This window comes from Fukomys damarensis, unplaced genomic scaffold (assembly GCF_012274545.1).
Source record: "Fukomys damarensis isolate Sample0158 unplaced genomic scaffold, DMR_v1.0_HiC HiC_scaffold_16, whole genome shotgun sequence".
Taxonomy (NCBI): domain Eukaryota; kingdom Metazoa; phylum Chordata; class Mammalia; order Rodentia; family Bathyergidae; genus Fukomys; species Fukomys damarensis.
In genome coordinates, this window is record NW_022900928.1 from 87,583,280 (window position 1) to 87,596,798 (window position 13,519).

The 13,519-nt window shown below is 35.9% G+C and overlaps 1 protein-coding gene across 1 annotated transcript in view; it reads left to right on the top strand.

The window, feature by feature from the left end:
* Nucleotides 1-1,552: 1,552 nt before the first annotated feature.
* Nucleotides 1,553-13,519, top strand: part of Kmt2c (lysine methyltransferase 2C) — a 180,331-nt gene continuing 168,364 nt past the window's right edge. Inside the window, 1 exon segment of the mRNA XM_033763959.1 lies at nucleotides 1,553-1,620. Within this exon segment, the coding sequence (XP_033619850.1) occupies nucleotides 1,553-1,620 (68 nt within the window).

Below are 13,519 nucleotides of genomic sequence, written 5' to 3' on the forward strand. Positions count from 1 at the left end.
GTAACCTAGGCTGACCTGGAATTCACAGTGCTCTTCCTCCTTAGCCTCCTGAGTGCTGAGATTAAAGGTGTATGCCACCACACCCAGTTGTCTAATGCTTTTTTATCCTAAAACTTCTAGAATTTCTCTGCAGACCTGTGTTCAGATTTCTTAGAGGTTTAAATCTGTAACATTTTAAGTCTGTTTTACCTTTAAAAGCTTGTATATATTCTTGTTTGAGTTTTATCGTCGCCTCGATCTCTCTCAGCTTTCTTGCTACCTAAATTATCTCCTTTACTTCATTTTTTAATTCATTTTTCATTTTTCTAACCTGAAATCCTTGCATTCTTCTTTGTGAAGACTTTTTAAAAAATTTATTTATTTACTTCTGTGCTGGGGATTGAACCTAGGGACTCATGCATGCTAGGTAAGAGCCATACCACCAAGCTACATCCATGACCATATGTACGCTATTCTTTAAAAATTTTAATTGATATATATACTTATGGGGTAGAGTGATGTTTTAATAGACATACATCGTGGGATAAGTATGTTAAGATAATTGATACATCCAATCACCTTACATATTTATCACTTTTTTGTAGTGAGGACATGTTTAATCTATTCTTTTAGCAACTTTGAAATATATAATACACCATTAACTGTGGTTACTATGCTGTGCAGTAGATTTCAAAAACGTAGCTTTTGGTTAACATCTTCCCCTACTTCTAGCCTCTGGCAAGCATCATTCTACTCTATTTCTTCAAATTGTACTTTTTAAAATTTCTCATGTAGAGAGATCATACAGTATTTTTCTTTGTACCTGATTTTTTTCCCCTTAGCATATCGTTCTTCAGATTCAAACATACTGCCATAAATGACAAGATTATCCAGTGATATATAGGGCATTTTAAAAAAATCTATTCATTGATGTACCTTTAGGACACTTAGGTTGGTTCCATGTTTTGGCTATTGTGAATAATGCTGCAGTAAACATGGGTGTGCTGGTGTGTTGTTAGCACAACTAATTTCAGTTCTTTTGATTACCCCAGCATTGGGGTTGTTGAATCAAATTGTAATTCTAGTTTTAGTTTTATGAGGACCTCTGTATTATTTTCTATAATTACATACCAGTTTATATCTCAGCCGGTAGTGTACAGGCATTCCCTTTCCTCTTCATCCTTTCCAGTGCTAAGCATTTGCCTTTCTGATGCTAACCATTCCAACAGGTGTGAGGTAATACTTTGTTGTGATTTTTACTTATATTTCCTCTAATGGTTAGTGATATTAAGTATATAAATGGGCATTTGTATGTCTTTTCATAAATGCCCATTTAGATACTTTATCTAGCTTTTAAAAAAATTAATTTCTGGTTTTCTTATTTGCTGTTGAATTGAGTTCCTTATATATATTTTTATATGTATATGTTGGCTATCAGATCTATGATTTAAATACATTTTTCTAATTCTGTATATTGTCTCTTTACTCTGTTACCTGTGCCTTGTAGAAGCATCCCACTTGTAAGTTTTTTCTTTATTGCCTGTGCTTTGGGGTTGAATCAGAAACAATTGCCATGGTTGGTGTGGTGGTGTGCTCCTATAATCCTGTCAGTTCTGGGAGGCTGAGACAAGAGGATTTCAGGTTTGGCCCAGCCCAGGCAATTTAGCAGTTTAATGAGAAAATGAAAAATAAAGAAAGAAAATGAAAAATAATGACTGGTGATATGAGAAGGCCCTGGGTTCAATGCCCAGTATCACAAAAAACAAAAGGAAAAAACCAAACCATTGCCAAGGGCAACATCAAAACATTTTGTTTGATGTTTTCTTTTAGGAATTTCATCATTTTAGATTTTATATTCAAGTCTTTAATCCATTAAAAAATTCTATGTATCTATCTATCTATCTATCTATGTATGATAAAGATATAGTTTCTGTTTGAAGACATCCTGTTTTAACCATCACCATTTAATGAGAAGACTGCTCTTTCCCCATTGTGTTTGTGGCATCTTTGTCAAAGAATGATGGGCTGAAAAATGTGTGGATAATTTCTGGGCCCCCTGTTTTATTCTGTTGGTGTGTATATCTTTTAATGCTACCACTATGTTTTGATTGCTGCAACTTTTAAATATGTTTGGAAATCATATTGTGTGATTTTTTTTTTCTAACTTTGTTCTTTTTGACAAGATTGCTTTGACTAATCAAGGTCTTGTATGGTTTGATATAAATTATAACATTGTAATTTCTGTTCTGTGTGTGTGGTCCTGGGCCTGAATGAACTCCAGGCCTCACCCAAGAGTCCCATTGCTATTTATTTATTTTTCCGGTACTGGGGTTCGGACTCAGGACCTTGTGCTTGCAAGATAGGCACAGTGCCACTGAGCTAAATCCCTGGCCCTACAATATTAATTTTTTTTTTTTTAGACAGGGTCTCCCCATGTGGTTCAGGCTGGCCTTGAACTCATTATAGAGCTCAGGCTGGCCTATATCTTCTTCCCCTCAGCCCCTGTGTATTGAAATTACAGGCATGGACCACCACGCCTGGCCAACCATATTTAACTGACGAACATGATGACCTCTCTTTATGTTTTCAGTTATTTTTCATTAATGTTTTGTAGCTTTTAACATACAGATCTTTCAGCTCCTTGGTTAAATGTATTTCTAAGTACAATATTTTGCTTTTAACAATGCTATTGTAGGCCATGCATGGTGGAGCACACCTTTAGTCCCAGCTTCAGGAAGGCTAAGGCAGGAGAATAGGCATGCATTTGAGGCCAACCTGGACTACAGTGTGTTCAGGGATAGCCTGAACTATACAGTGAGACCCTGTATTGTATTGAACAAAAAACTCTATTATAAATGAGATTGTATTGATTTTTTTACTTTATTGTTAATATGTAAAAATGTTGCTAATTTTTATATGTTGATTTTTGTGTTCTGCAATTTTACTGCACCTTTTTATTCCAGCAGCTTTTTGATGGAGTCTTTAGAGTTTTCTATATAACATCATGTCATCTGCAAATGGAAACACTTTTATTCCTTCATTTCCAATTTAAATGCCTTTTCTTTTTCTTTTTCTTGTTTTATTTATTTATTTGTTTGTTTATTTATTTATTTATTTTTGTGGTACCAGGGATCAAACTTGGGTCCTTGTGCTTGTGGTGGTGGAACCACTGAGCTAAATTCCTGGCCCCCACCTTTTCTTTTTCTTATCTAATAGTTTTGGCTAGGAGTTACAAAACTATACCAAATAGAGAATGGACATTCTTTTGTTGTTCCTAATTTCAAAGGAAAGCCTTTCAGTTTTTCACTGGTCAGTAGATTAGTTGCTTCTCATATATGGTCTTTATCATATTGAAATATATTCTTCCTATACTTAATTCATTGATGTTTTAAAAATCTTGATAAGATATTAAATTTTTGTCAAGTGCTTTTTTTGAATCTATTACGATGCTCATATGAGTTTTATCCTTCATTCTATCAGTGTGGTGCATCACATTTATTGATTTACATATAGTGAGACTTTCTTACATCCTAGGAATGAATCCCATTTGATAATGGTGATAATACTGTTGAATTTGGTTTGCTGCTAGTTTTTTTTTTTTTTTTTTTTTTTGAGACAGGGTCTTCCTAAGTAGTTCTGGTTGGCCTTGAACTTAAACTACACAGCCTCGAATTTACAGCAATCTTTCTGCCTCAGTTTCCCAAGTGCTTGGATTACAGGCATGTGCCACCATGCTCCGGAGTTTGCTGCTGCAAGTATTTTGGTGAGGATTTTACAACTGTCTTACTCAGGGATATTGGTCTGAAGTTTTCTATTTGTGTGATACCCTTGTCTAGCTTTGGTATGAAGATAATTCTGACTTTGTCACGACTTTTCATAGCATTTTCTGCTCTTCATGTTTTTGAGAAATTTGAGAATAATGGGTGTTAATTCTTTAAAATCCTTGTTAGGATAAACTGGTTACTACAGCTTTGTTCTTTGTTTGGAAATCAAGTAGTATGTTTTTAAAAACTTTTGTCTGTATGTGTGTGTTTGGTAGCTAAGCTTGCTTTGGTTATTAATGGTGTTGTATATTTTCATATAAATTTTAGCATTATTTTTCTATTTCTGTGAACCATAAGCTTCTAGCTGCCCTCCATCATTTTCCTTATTTCTTATACTCTGTTCACATTTTCTATTTCTCCACAATTCAGTCTTGGTAGCCCCCCCCCAGGAATTTGTCATATTTTAAAAGATCGTCCAATTTGTTTGCATTTCCTTATTTGTAGTAGTCCTAATGATCCTTTACATTTCTGTGTTGTTGGCTGTAATGTCTCCATTTTATTACTGATTTTTTAAAAAGTTGTCTTTATTTCTTAGTCTAGGTAAAGGTCTGCCAATTTTTTCTTTTTAATCTTTTGGAAAAACCAGCTTGTAGTTCATTGATCCTTTGAGTGCTTTTCCTATCTTTATTTCATTTATTTCTAATCTAATCATTATTTCCTTCTTTTTGCTGACTTTAGATGTGCTTTTTGTTTTCCTTGTGTTATAAAGTTAATTGTTTATGTGGGATCTTTCTTTAATATAGACAATTATTGCTATAGACTGTTAGAACTGCTTTTGCAGAATTCTATAATTTTTTGAATTTCCTTTTGATTTCTTCTTTGACCCATTTGTTGTTTAGAAGTATTTGCAAATTTTTAATTTTCATAATTTTCAATTGTGTTACTAATTTTTAGTTTAATATTGTCAAAAAAGAAACATGATATAATTTTATTCTTGAATTTGTTGTGACTTCTGGTGTAACATATGATCTGCCTTGGAGAATTTTCTATGTGTACTTGAGAAGAATGTATATTCTGCTGCTATTGGGTAGAATGTTCTGTTTATATCTATTAGGTCCATTTGGCCTCCAGCATGTTCAGGTCAGTGTTTCCTTATTGATTTTTGCTTGGATGATCTGTTATTAAAAATGGAGGTCTTGGCTGGATGTGGTGGTGCACACCTATAATCCCAGTGTTTGGGAAGAGGATTGCTGTATGTTCTAGACCAGCTTGTGTTACATAGTGAGACTATGTCTCCCCCAAGACTAAACCAAAATCTTCCCATTTTTGCTGTTTTTCATAATTTGTATCTTCTCTTTTTGGTCAGCCATACTCGAAGTTTGTTAATTTTACCAACCTGTTAACAAAAGAGTTAGGTTTTGGTTTAATTGTTGTGGTTTTTGTTGTTGTTGTTGTTGTTTGTTTGTTTTTGTGGTGCTGATACCATTGCTTTTTTTTTAGTGTAAAAATATATCAAACGTAAAATTTACCACCTTAGTCATTTTTAAGTGTCAAGTCTAACTCCTGCTGATTTTTTATTTAATTAAAAAAAATTTTTTTTGGTATGGGTTTCCCTTTTTTGTTGACCAGCCTGGGCTTGAACTCATAATCCTTCTGCCTCAGCCTCACAAGAAGCTGGGATTACTGGTCTGCAGCTCCATACCTGATTGATTGATTGATTGGTACCTGGGATTGAACTTTGGGACCTTGCACTTGCTTGTGAGGCAGGCAGGGGAACCACTGGGCTAAATCCCTGGCCCTCCATGCCTGATTTTAACTGTATAGTTTCAGAGTGATAAATAACTACATAATTCTATTTGTAATTTGTACAGCTATCATTACCATCCATCTCTTTAACTCTTTTCATCTTGTAGAATTTATTCATATTTATTAAGCAGTATCTCCCTGTTCACCATCCCCTTGGCCCCTGGCGAACACTATTCTATGTGTCTCTCTGATTTTGATTACTCTTAAGTACTTTAAGTGGAATTGTTCAGAATTTGTGTTTCATAAGTGCCTTAGCATGCCCGCAGAATGTCCTCAGGGCTCATCTACGCTGTAGTATATAACCTGTGCCAGAATTTATTTCCTTTATAAGGGAGAATAGTATTCTTTAATATATACCACCTTTTGTTTATCTGTATATTCCTTGATGGACACTTTGGTTGCTTCCATGGTTTAGCTATTGTGAACAGTGCTGTTACGAATGCAAGTGCGCACATACCCCTTTTAGGCATATACCTAGAATTGGAATTTCTGGGTCATATGATTCTAATGAGAGGAGGCTGCCATGTTGTTTTTTCAGAGTGACTGGACCTTTTTACATTCCTAGTAGTGCCTCACCAACTTTGTACACTCTGTTGATGATGGCTGCCGTGATGGGTATAGGGTGGTACCTCTTAGTGGTGATTTGTGTTTGATCCTGTTCAATCCTGAGGAAAAATGTTCAAGTCTTTTGCCCTTCCTTACTTCCTTCCTTCCCTCCCTCCCTTTCTTCCTTCCTTTCTTTTTCTTTCTTTTTCCTGGTACTGGGGGTTTAACTCATGATCTTACACTTGCAAGCAGGCACAGTGCCACTGAGTTAAATCCCTACCCCTTTTTTATCAGTTTTTTAATTGAGTTTTTTTGTTGTTGATTTCTAGGAGTTCTGTATATGTTTTGGATACTAATGAATTAGTAATTGCTTTTTACTAATTTGTTTGTTTTCAACTTTATTGATTTGTACTCTTATTTCCCTTAGCTGGACTTGTATTTATTTTTGTCTTTTTTCCTAGTTTCTTAAAGTGGTTACTTGCAATATTATTTATCTGGGTACTTTGTTTTCTAACATAAGCACGGATGCTATATTTTCATTTTTGTTGGTGCAAAATGTTTTCTGATTTCTTAGACTTTCTCTCTGATCCACATAATATCTGGAAATTTGGATCTATAAGATCTTTAGACTAAGTCCATTATCATTTGAAAAGGCACTTGGTTACCCCTTTCACACTTAGGTGGGGGTGGTGCGCTGGAGATTGGAATCCAAGGCCTGGCTAGATAAGTTTTCTGACACAGAGCTAAATCTTCAACCCAATTCCAGTTTTTTTTTTTTGAGACAGGGTCTCACTATGTAGTTGAGACTGACCTGGAACTCACTATGTAGTCCAGGGTGGTCTCAAACACACAGTGATCCTCCTCCTGCCTCAGCCTCCCGAGTGCTGTTCCAGCTTTTAAAAATGTTTTAAGATTTGTTTTATGACCCTGGAGAAGAGCATACCTGAGCAATAAAGGTCAAGGCCTCCTTCTGGCTGTGCTTTATCCATTCTTTCTTTTGCAGTACTGGGAATCGAAGCCAGTGTCTTTGCACTGCTTGGTGACAGCCCTATTGAGGGAACTGGTGTCACTGTTGACAATGTAATATTATCCAGGGCTCATAGGTTGAGATGAATTGAAGCATTTTCTAATTACTGGCCACTTGTGTTTATTTCTTATACTAGTAAAAGGTAATGTATGTAGGCTTAGTATTTTTTAAAAAGTTTGATAGAATTCATTAATAATTAATTCATCTAGGCCTGGAGTTTTCATTCTAGAAGGACTTTTGCATCATTTTGTTTGTCTTATTATCCCCAGAAACCAGGCGAGGGCCTGGTGCATGGTAGACGCTAAACATCTGTGGAGGAAACAAATGGGAGGTCGCCTGTTCTCCACTGGTGTATCTGGCCCTGTACCCACTCCCCTTCCATCTCAGACCTCTCTCTCCTTAGCTCCCCAGTAGTGTGCTCCTATGGGCTGGACAAGGCATAGGTAACTCACTGCAAAAGGCACACACAGTGCCCAGATGCAGATTCTCTAAACCAGAATTCTCCAGCTGAGAGGGTCCCTGTGAGTTTGGGGCCAGCATGGGCTACAGTGGTGTGAGTGGGTGACTCCACAGTGTCACCTAGGATGTGGTGCTCCCATTGCTCTTCTCTGTCTTTCTTAGTGGGTTGCGTGGCTCCACTTAGCCCAAGTGCTGAGATTCAGAGGAAGCAGGATTAGTGCTTCCTTCTGGCCCTTGTCAGAGCTAAGAAACTTTCTCCTAGCCAGACTCATCTCTCATGGCACTGAGTCACATGCCTTTTCTTTCTTTAAATTTTAATTTAATTTTATCCCATTCCACCCCTCAATTCCCCTCCCCTTCCTATGTACCAAAGCTTTGTTTCCATTCTTCCTTCTATTTTTACTTTTTCTTGTCCCTTCCTTTTCCCTCCCTCCTCTCTTGTTCCCCTTCCCATTTGAACATTTTTCTTCCCACTTCCCAATATATATTGCACATTTTAGTCCTTATTTTCCCTGTAGGGCTCTCCCACCAGGGAAATAATGTGGTATTTAAACAGTTTATTTCACTTATGAGTATGGTGTCAAGGTCCATCCTATAATATATGTCTGAAGCTTATCCTTCTTTATGACTGAGTAGTATTCTGTTTTATAAAAATCCACATCTTCTTTATCAACTCATCAGTTGATGGGCATTTGAACTGTTTCCAAGATTAAGCTATTACAAACTGTGCTGCTATAAATATGGGTACGAATCTATAGCTCTGGTATAATGCTCTTAATTCTTTTGGGAAGATACCAAAAAGAGGTATAACTGGGTCAAATGGAACCTCTAGTTTTAGCTTTCGGAGAAATCTCCACACTGATTTCCACAGTGATTCTACCATTGTACAGTCCCATTAACAATGAGTAAGGGTCCCTCCCCAAAACTCCTTCAGCATTTGCTATTGATTGATTTCTTGATTAGCAGCCATTCTTTCTGGAATCTGATGGAATCTCAGGATTATTTTAATTTGTGTCACTCCAATGATCAGTGATATTGAACATTTTTTCATAGTTTGTACTTTTTCATCTGAGAAGTGTGTATTCATTTTGGATGCCTCTTTTTGCATTGGGTCTTTGAATTTGGGGGACTGTCTAATTTTTTTTGCGTTCTTTGAATATTCTAAGTATTAGTCTTTTGCAGAGTATCTGGTGATTTATTTTTCTCATTCTTTGGGTTATACTGTTTGCCCTACTTGTTGGTTGGTTTCTTTTCTTTCTTTCTTTTTCTTTTTGAGTAGGGTCTTCCTATGTGGTTGGGGCTGGCCTTGAACTTACTGTGTAGCCCAGGCTGGCCTTTGAGCTCAAACTGATCCTCTTGTTTGAGTCTCCTGAGTGCTGGGATGGTGGTGGTGGGGCATCATGCCTGGCAGCTGGCAGTTTCTTTGGCTGAATAGAAGCTTTTTAATTTTATGTGATCCCTCAGTTGTTGACTCTTTGTAATATTTCCTGTGTGAGTGGGGTCTTAGGACACCCAGTCTTATTTTTTTTCCTATAATTTAATATTCATTGAACAGTATTTCTGGGGTTTAATGTTGCTTTTTGTAGGAGATTTGAATTGGCATATGTTCTTCCATCTTATCTAGTACTAAACCCCCGTAATAATTTTTTGTTTGGGATTTTGTATGTATTTTAAAAATGAAAAAGAGTGTCTTAGTTTCTCATTATCTTTGATTTAGTGTAAGAATTATATCTGCAAAATATAGGTAGTTGAATATTCTTTCCCTTTTAATTATTTGAAACAGGTATATCTATATTTATGGTGGATGTTACGACATACTTTGTTTTGGCTTTATTGTGCTGTCAGTATAATGCCAACGTTATAGAGTGGTTTGGGAAGGTATCCTTTCTTTTTTTATTTCCTAAAAGATTATGTAGGCTTAGCATTTTAAAAACAAGTTTGATAGAATTTATTAATAAACCCACCTAGGCTTGGAGTTTGCTTTTTGTGAAGTCTTATAACTACAAATTCAGTTTTTCTTACAGATATTTGGTTATTCACATTTTATATTTCTAGTTTTATGTTGGTTTTGGTAATTTATGCCCTCTAAGGAATGTTGCCATTTCATTTAAGTTATTGATTTATTGGCATAATATATAATTTTTTTCAAACCCTTTTAGTATGTGTGTGTATGTGATATGGCAAATGAATCCAGAGCCTACATCTCTAGAACTTTTATTTTTTAATTTTGAGACAGGGTCTTGCTGAGTTGCCCAGCCTGGGTTTGAATTTATAATCCTCTTGCCTCAGCTTCCCAGAGTGCTAGGATTACAGATATTTTCCATCCACCAGGCTTCTTTCACTTCTGTGTTTTTTTTGTTCGTTTGTTTTTGTTTTTTGAAACAGGGTCTCACTATAGTTGAGACTGACCTGAAACTCACTACGTAGCCCAGGCTGGTCTTGAACTCACAGAGATCCTTCTGCCTCAGCCTCCTGAGTTCTTTCACTTTTTATACTGGTAATTTGTACTTGATCATTTCAGCCAGAAACTCATTAATTTTATTAATTATTTCAAAGAACCATCTTTTGGTTTAATTGAATTATAAAAAATTGCCTATTGTATTTTTATATTACTGCTTTCTGCCTTCATCTATTTCTTCCATTTGGTATGGGTATGAATTGCTTATTTTATTTTGCATTATTGGGGTTGGAATCCAGGGCCTCTTACTAACCTACAATCGCAGCCCTTTTAAAATTTTTGTTTTGAGGCTGGCCTTGATTTTGTGGCTCTCTTGCCTCAGCCTCTCCATTAGCTGGGATTACAGGTGAGTGCTACCAAGCCAGGCTGGCTTGCCCAGTTTTTAGCTTTTGAAGTGGAGGTTTAAGTTTCTGTGTTGAGATCTTCTTTTCTGATATAACTATATAAAGTATAAACTAAATTTCCTCCTATTCATTTATTTTACAAGTTGTGAAATACTGTGTTTTCACTGGCATTAGTTCAAGTGATTTTTCTAGTTTATTTGTGTTTTCTTGATTAGTGGGTTATTAAGAATTACACTTAGCAACCAAATATTTTAATATGTTGCATGTATCTTTTTCTTTGACAATGTAATTCCACTGTGGCCAGAAGTACTGTATATGACTTTCAAGCATAGTTTACAGATTACATGCATGAGAAGAGTAAATATTATGTTGTCATTGGCTGGAGTCTAAAAGTCAGGACTCATTGGCTGACAGTAATGGTGCTAAATCCTCTGTCTTTATTAAGCATAGTTTTGCAGTCTTTGTGTGACTGTTAAGTTTCTCCTTTTTGTTTTTATGTATTTTAAAGACTTGCTATTAGGCCCACATATAATTAGGATGAATATCTACTAGATGAATTGACACTTTTATCATGAAATTTCTGACTTTGGTCATTGTAACATTCCTTGTGATAGAGGCTACTCTGTCTAGCAATGTGGTGACTGTAGTTTGCTTGGCTCTCCCTCCCTGCTCCTGCTTCCCTTCCTGTCTTTTGTTGTTGTTGTTTGATTTTTCTTTTGAGACAGCATCTCACCATGTAGCCCAGGCTGGCCTCCAGCTCCCAGGGATCTTCCGCCTTAACCAGAAGAGTGCTGCTCTTCCTCTTTTCCAGTCTGTTTTGTTATGTTGAGAGACATGGTCTCCCAGTGTAGTCCAAGCTAGCCTCAAACTCATGGTCCTCCTGCCTTAGGGATGCTGGGATTATAGCTCTATCCCTAGCTTTTTTTTGCTCAGAGAGAGAGTGTGTGTGTGTGTGTGTGTGTGCGTGTGCGTGTGCGTATGCTGATACCTAGCTATGTCTTTGTATATCTAAAATGTGTATGTTACAGACTGCATATAGTTGAGTCTTGCTTTTAAAAATTTAATCTGATAATCTCCCTCCCCCTCTCTTTCTTTTGGTTCCGGGTATCAAACTCAGGATCTTGAGCTTGTGAGATGGGTCCAGAGCCACTGAGTGAAATCCCCAGCCCCGACAATCTCTTTTTATTTTTATTATTATTATTATTTTTTTGAGACAGGGTCTCACTGTATACTTGAGACTGACCTGGAACTCACTATGTAGCCCAGGCTGGTCTCAAACTCAAGCGATCCTCCTGCCTCAGCCTCCCAAGTGCTGGAATTACAGGTGTGCGCCACCATGCCTGGCTGACAATCTCTTTTTAAATGGCTGTGTTTAGGCTGCACTTGCGTTGTGCACACACACGTGTGTGTGCATGTTCGTGTGTGAGCAAATCTGACTTCCAGTTCTTTATTTTCTCAAATCTGTCTTATTTTTTCGCTTTCCTTTGGATTGTTTCTTCAGATTCTCTTATGTCTCCATTTAGTCAAAAAGCTGTATGTATTTTTTTGTCTGTTTTAAAATTAAGTAGTTACATGATTACATTATGTATCTTAACTCCTTAGAGTTCATTTGCAAGTAACATTTTTTCATTTGAAGTGTAACACATCAGAACTTTGGCTTTTTCTAGCTTATGCACTGAACAATTGCTGCTGTATGTGCTAATTTTATGTATTTCTTAGCAATTGCTACAATTATTGTTTTTGCTTTAAATGGTTAAGAAATTTAAAAGTGAGAAAAAATCTTTTTAATTTACACCCATATTTCTACTCTGTATATCTGGGGTTTTATTGAGAATTCCTCTCCTTTTCTCTGAGGAATTTTTCTAACTGACCTCGTAATAGGTTTTGTCGGTGAAACAGTGCTTCACTGTTGTTTGGTGTGTTTTTATTCAATGTCTGCAGGGTTTTTTCTCCAGTACTTTAAATGTTACTACTTGTCTTCTGGCTCACATAGTTTCAGGTGAGACTTACAGTGAATATACATTTGTTCCTCTTTATGGGATGTATCTTTTTGTGAATTTAAAATATTTTCTGTTTATTATTTTTTCAGCAGTTCGAATATACAGTTTGCAAAATGTACAGCTTTTATTTCACTTGTTTTCCTTTCCCACTCTCTCTAACTTCAGCCTAAGACACTGTGGATCTATGATTGTCACTTTTTAGTTTGTCTTTTATTTTGAATAATTAAAAAAAGTCTAAGATCAGTGAGATTTTTTATTTTGTTGTTTATAATTAGATGTTGTCTTTGTTATCTCAGTGAGCTCTGCTTTTTTTAAATACTTTCCATTTTTCTCATTCATGTTTTTGAGATCCACCTGGCCTTCATAGCAAGTTTGAGTCTAGCTTCAAACATACATAGTGAGACATTCCCTCACAAAACTAAAATAAAAGGGCTGGAATAGGAAAAACAAGAAAGACAAAACCTCAAAGGAATAAAAGAAATAAACTTGTGTGTTGTCATATATAATTAGACTTCAGACTTACGTTAAAGACTTTAATTTGGAAACACCTCAGTCAATATAGATATATAAGAAATATATGGAACTTGGCAACTGATGTGGGTTTGAGAAGTATGACCATTATCTTATGAATTGAGAAATTAGTGAGTGGTTAGCCAGAACAGTCATATCAGAAGCCAGTCAGCAGCAGTTATAAAAAGATGAATAAAATAAGAGAAATTTGAAAAGGATATGATGTTTGATAAGGTGGTCCATTAGCCAGAGGAGAAGAATTTTGATGGGTTGATGAATATAAGAAACATGTCTTCATTGAAGATCCAAAAAACTCCACCAAAAAACTTCTACACTTAATTGACAGATTCAGTAGAGTATCTGGATACAAGGTGAATACCCAAAAATCAATAGCCTTTCTATACACAAATAACAGACAGACAGAAAGAGAAATAAGGGAAAAAATTCCTTTTACAATAGCATCCAAAAAAATGAAGTATCTAGGAATCAATCTAACAAAAGAAACAAAAGATCTCTACACTGAAAACTACAGCACTCTGAAAAAAGAAATCGAAGAGGATATAAAAAAATGGAAAGATATCCCCTGCTCCTGGGTAGGAAGAATCAACATAGTGAAAATGGCCATA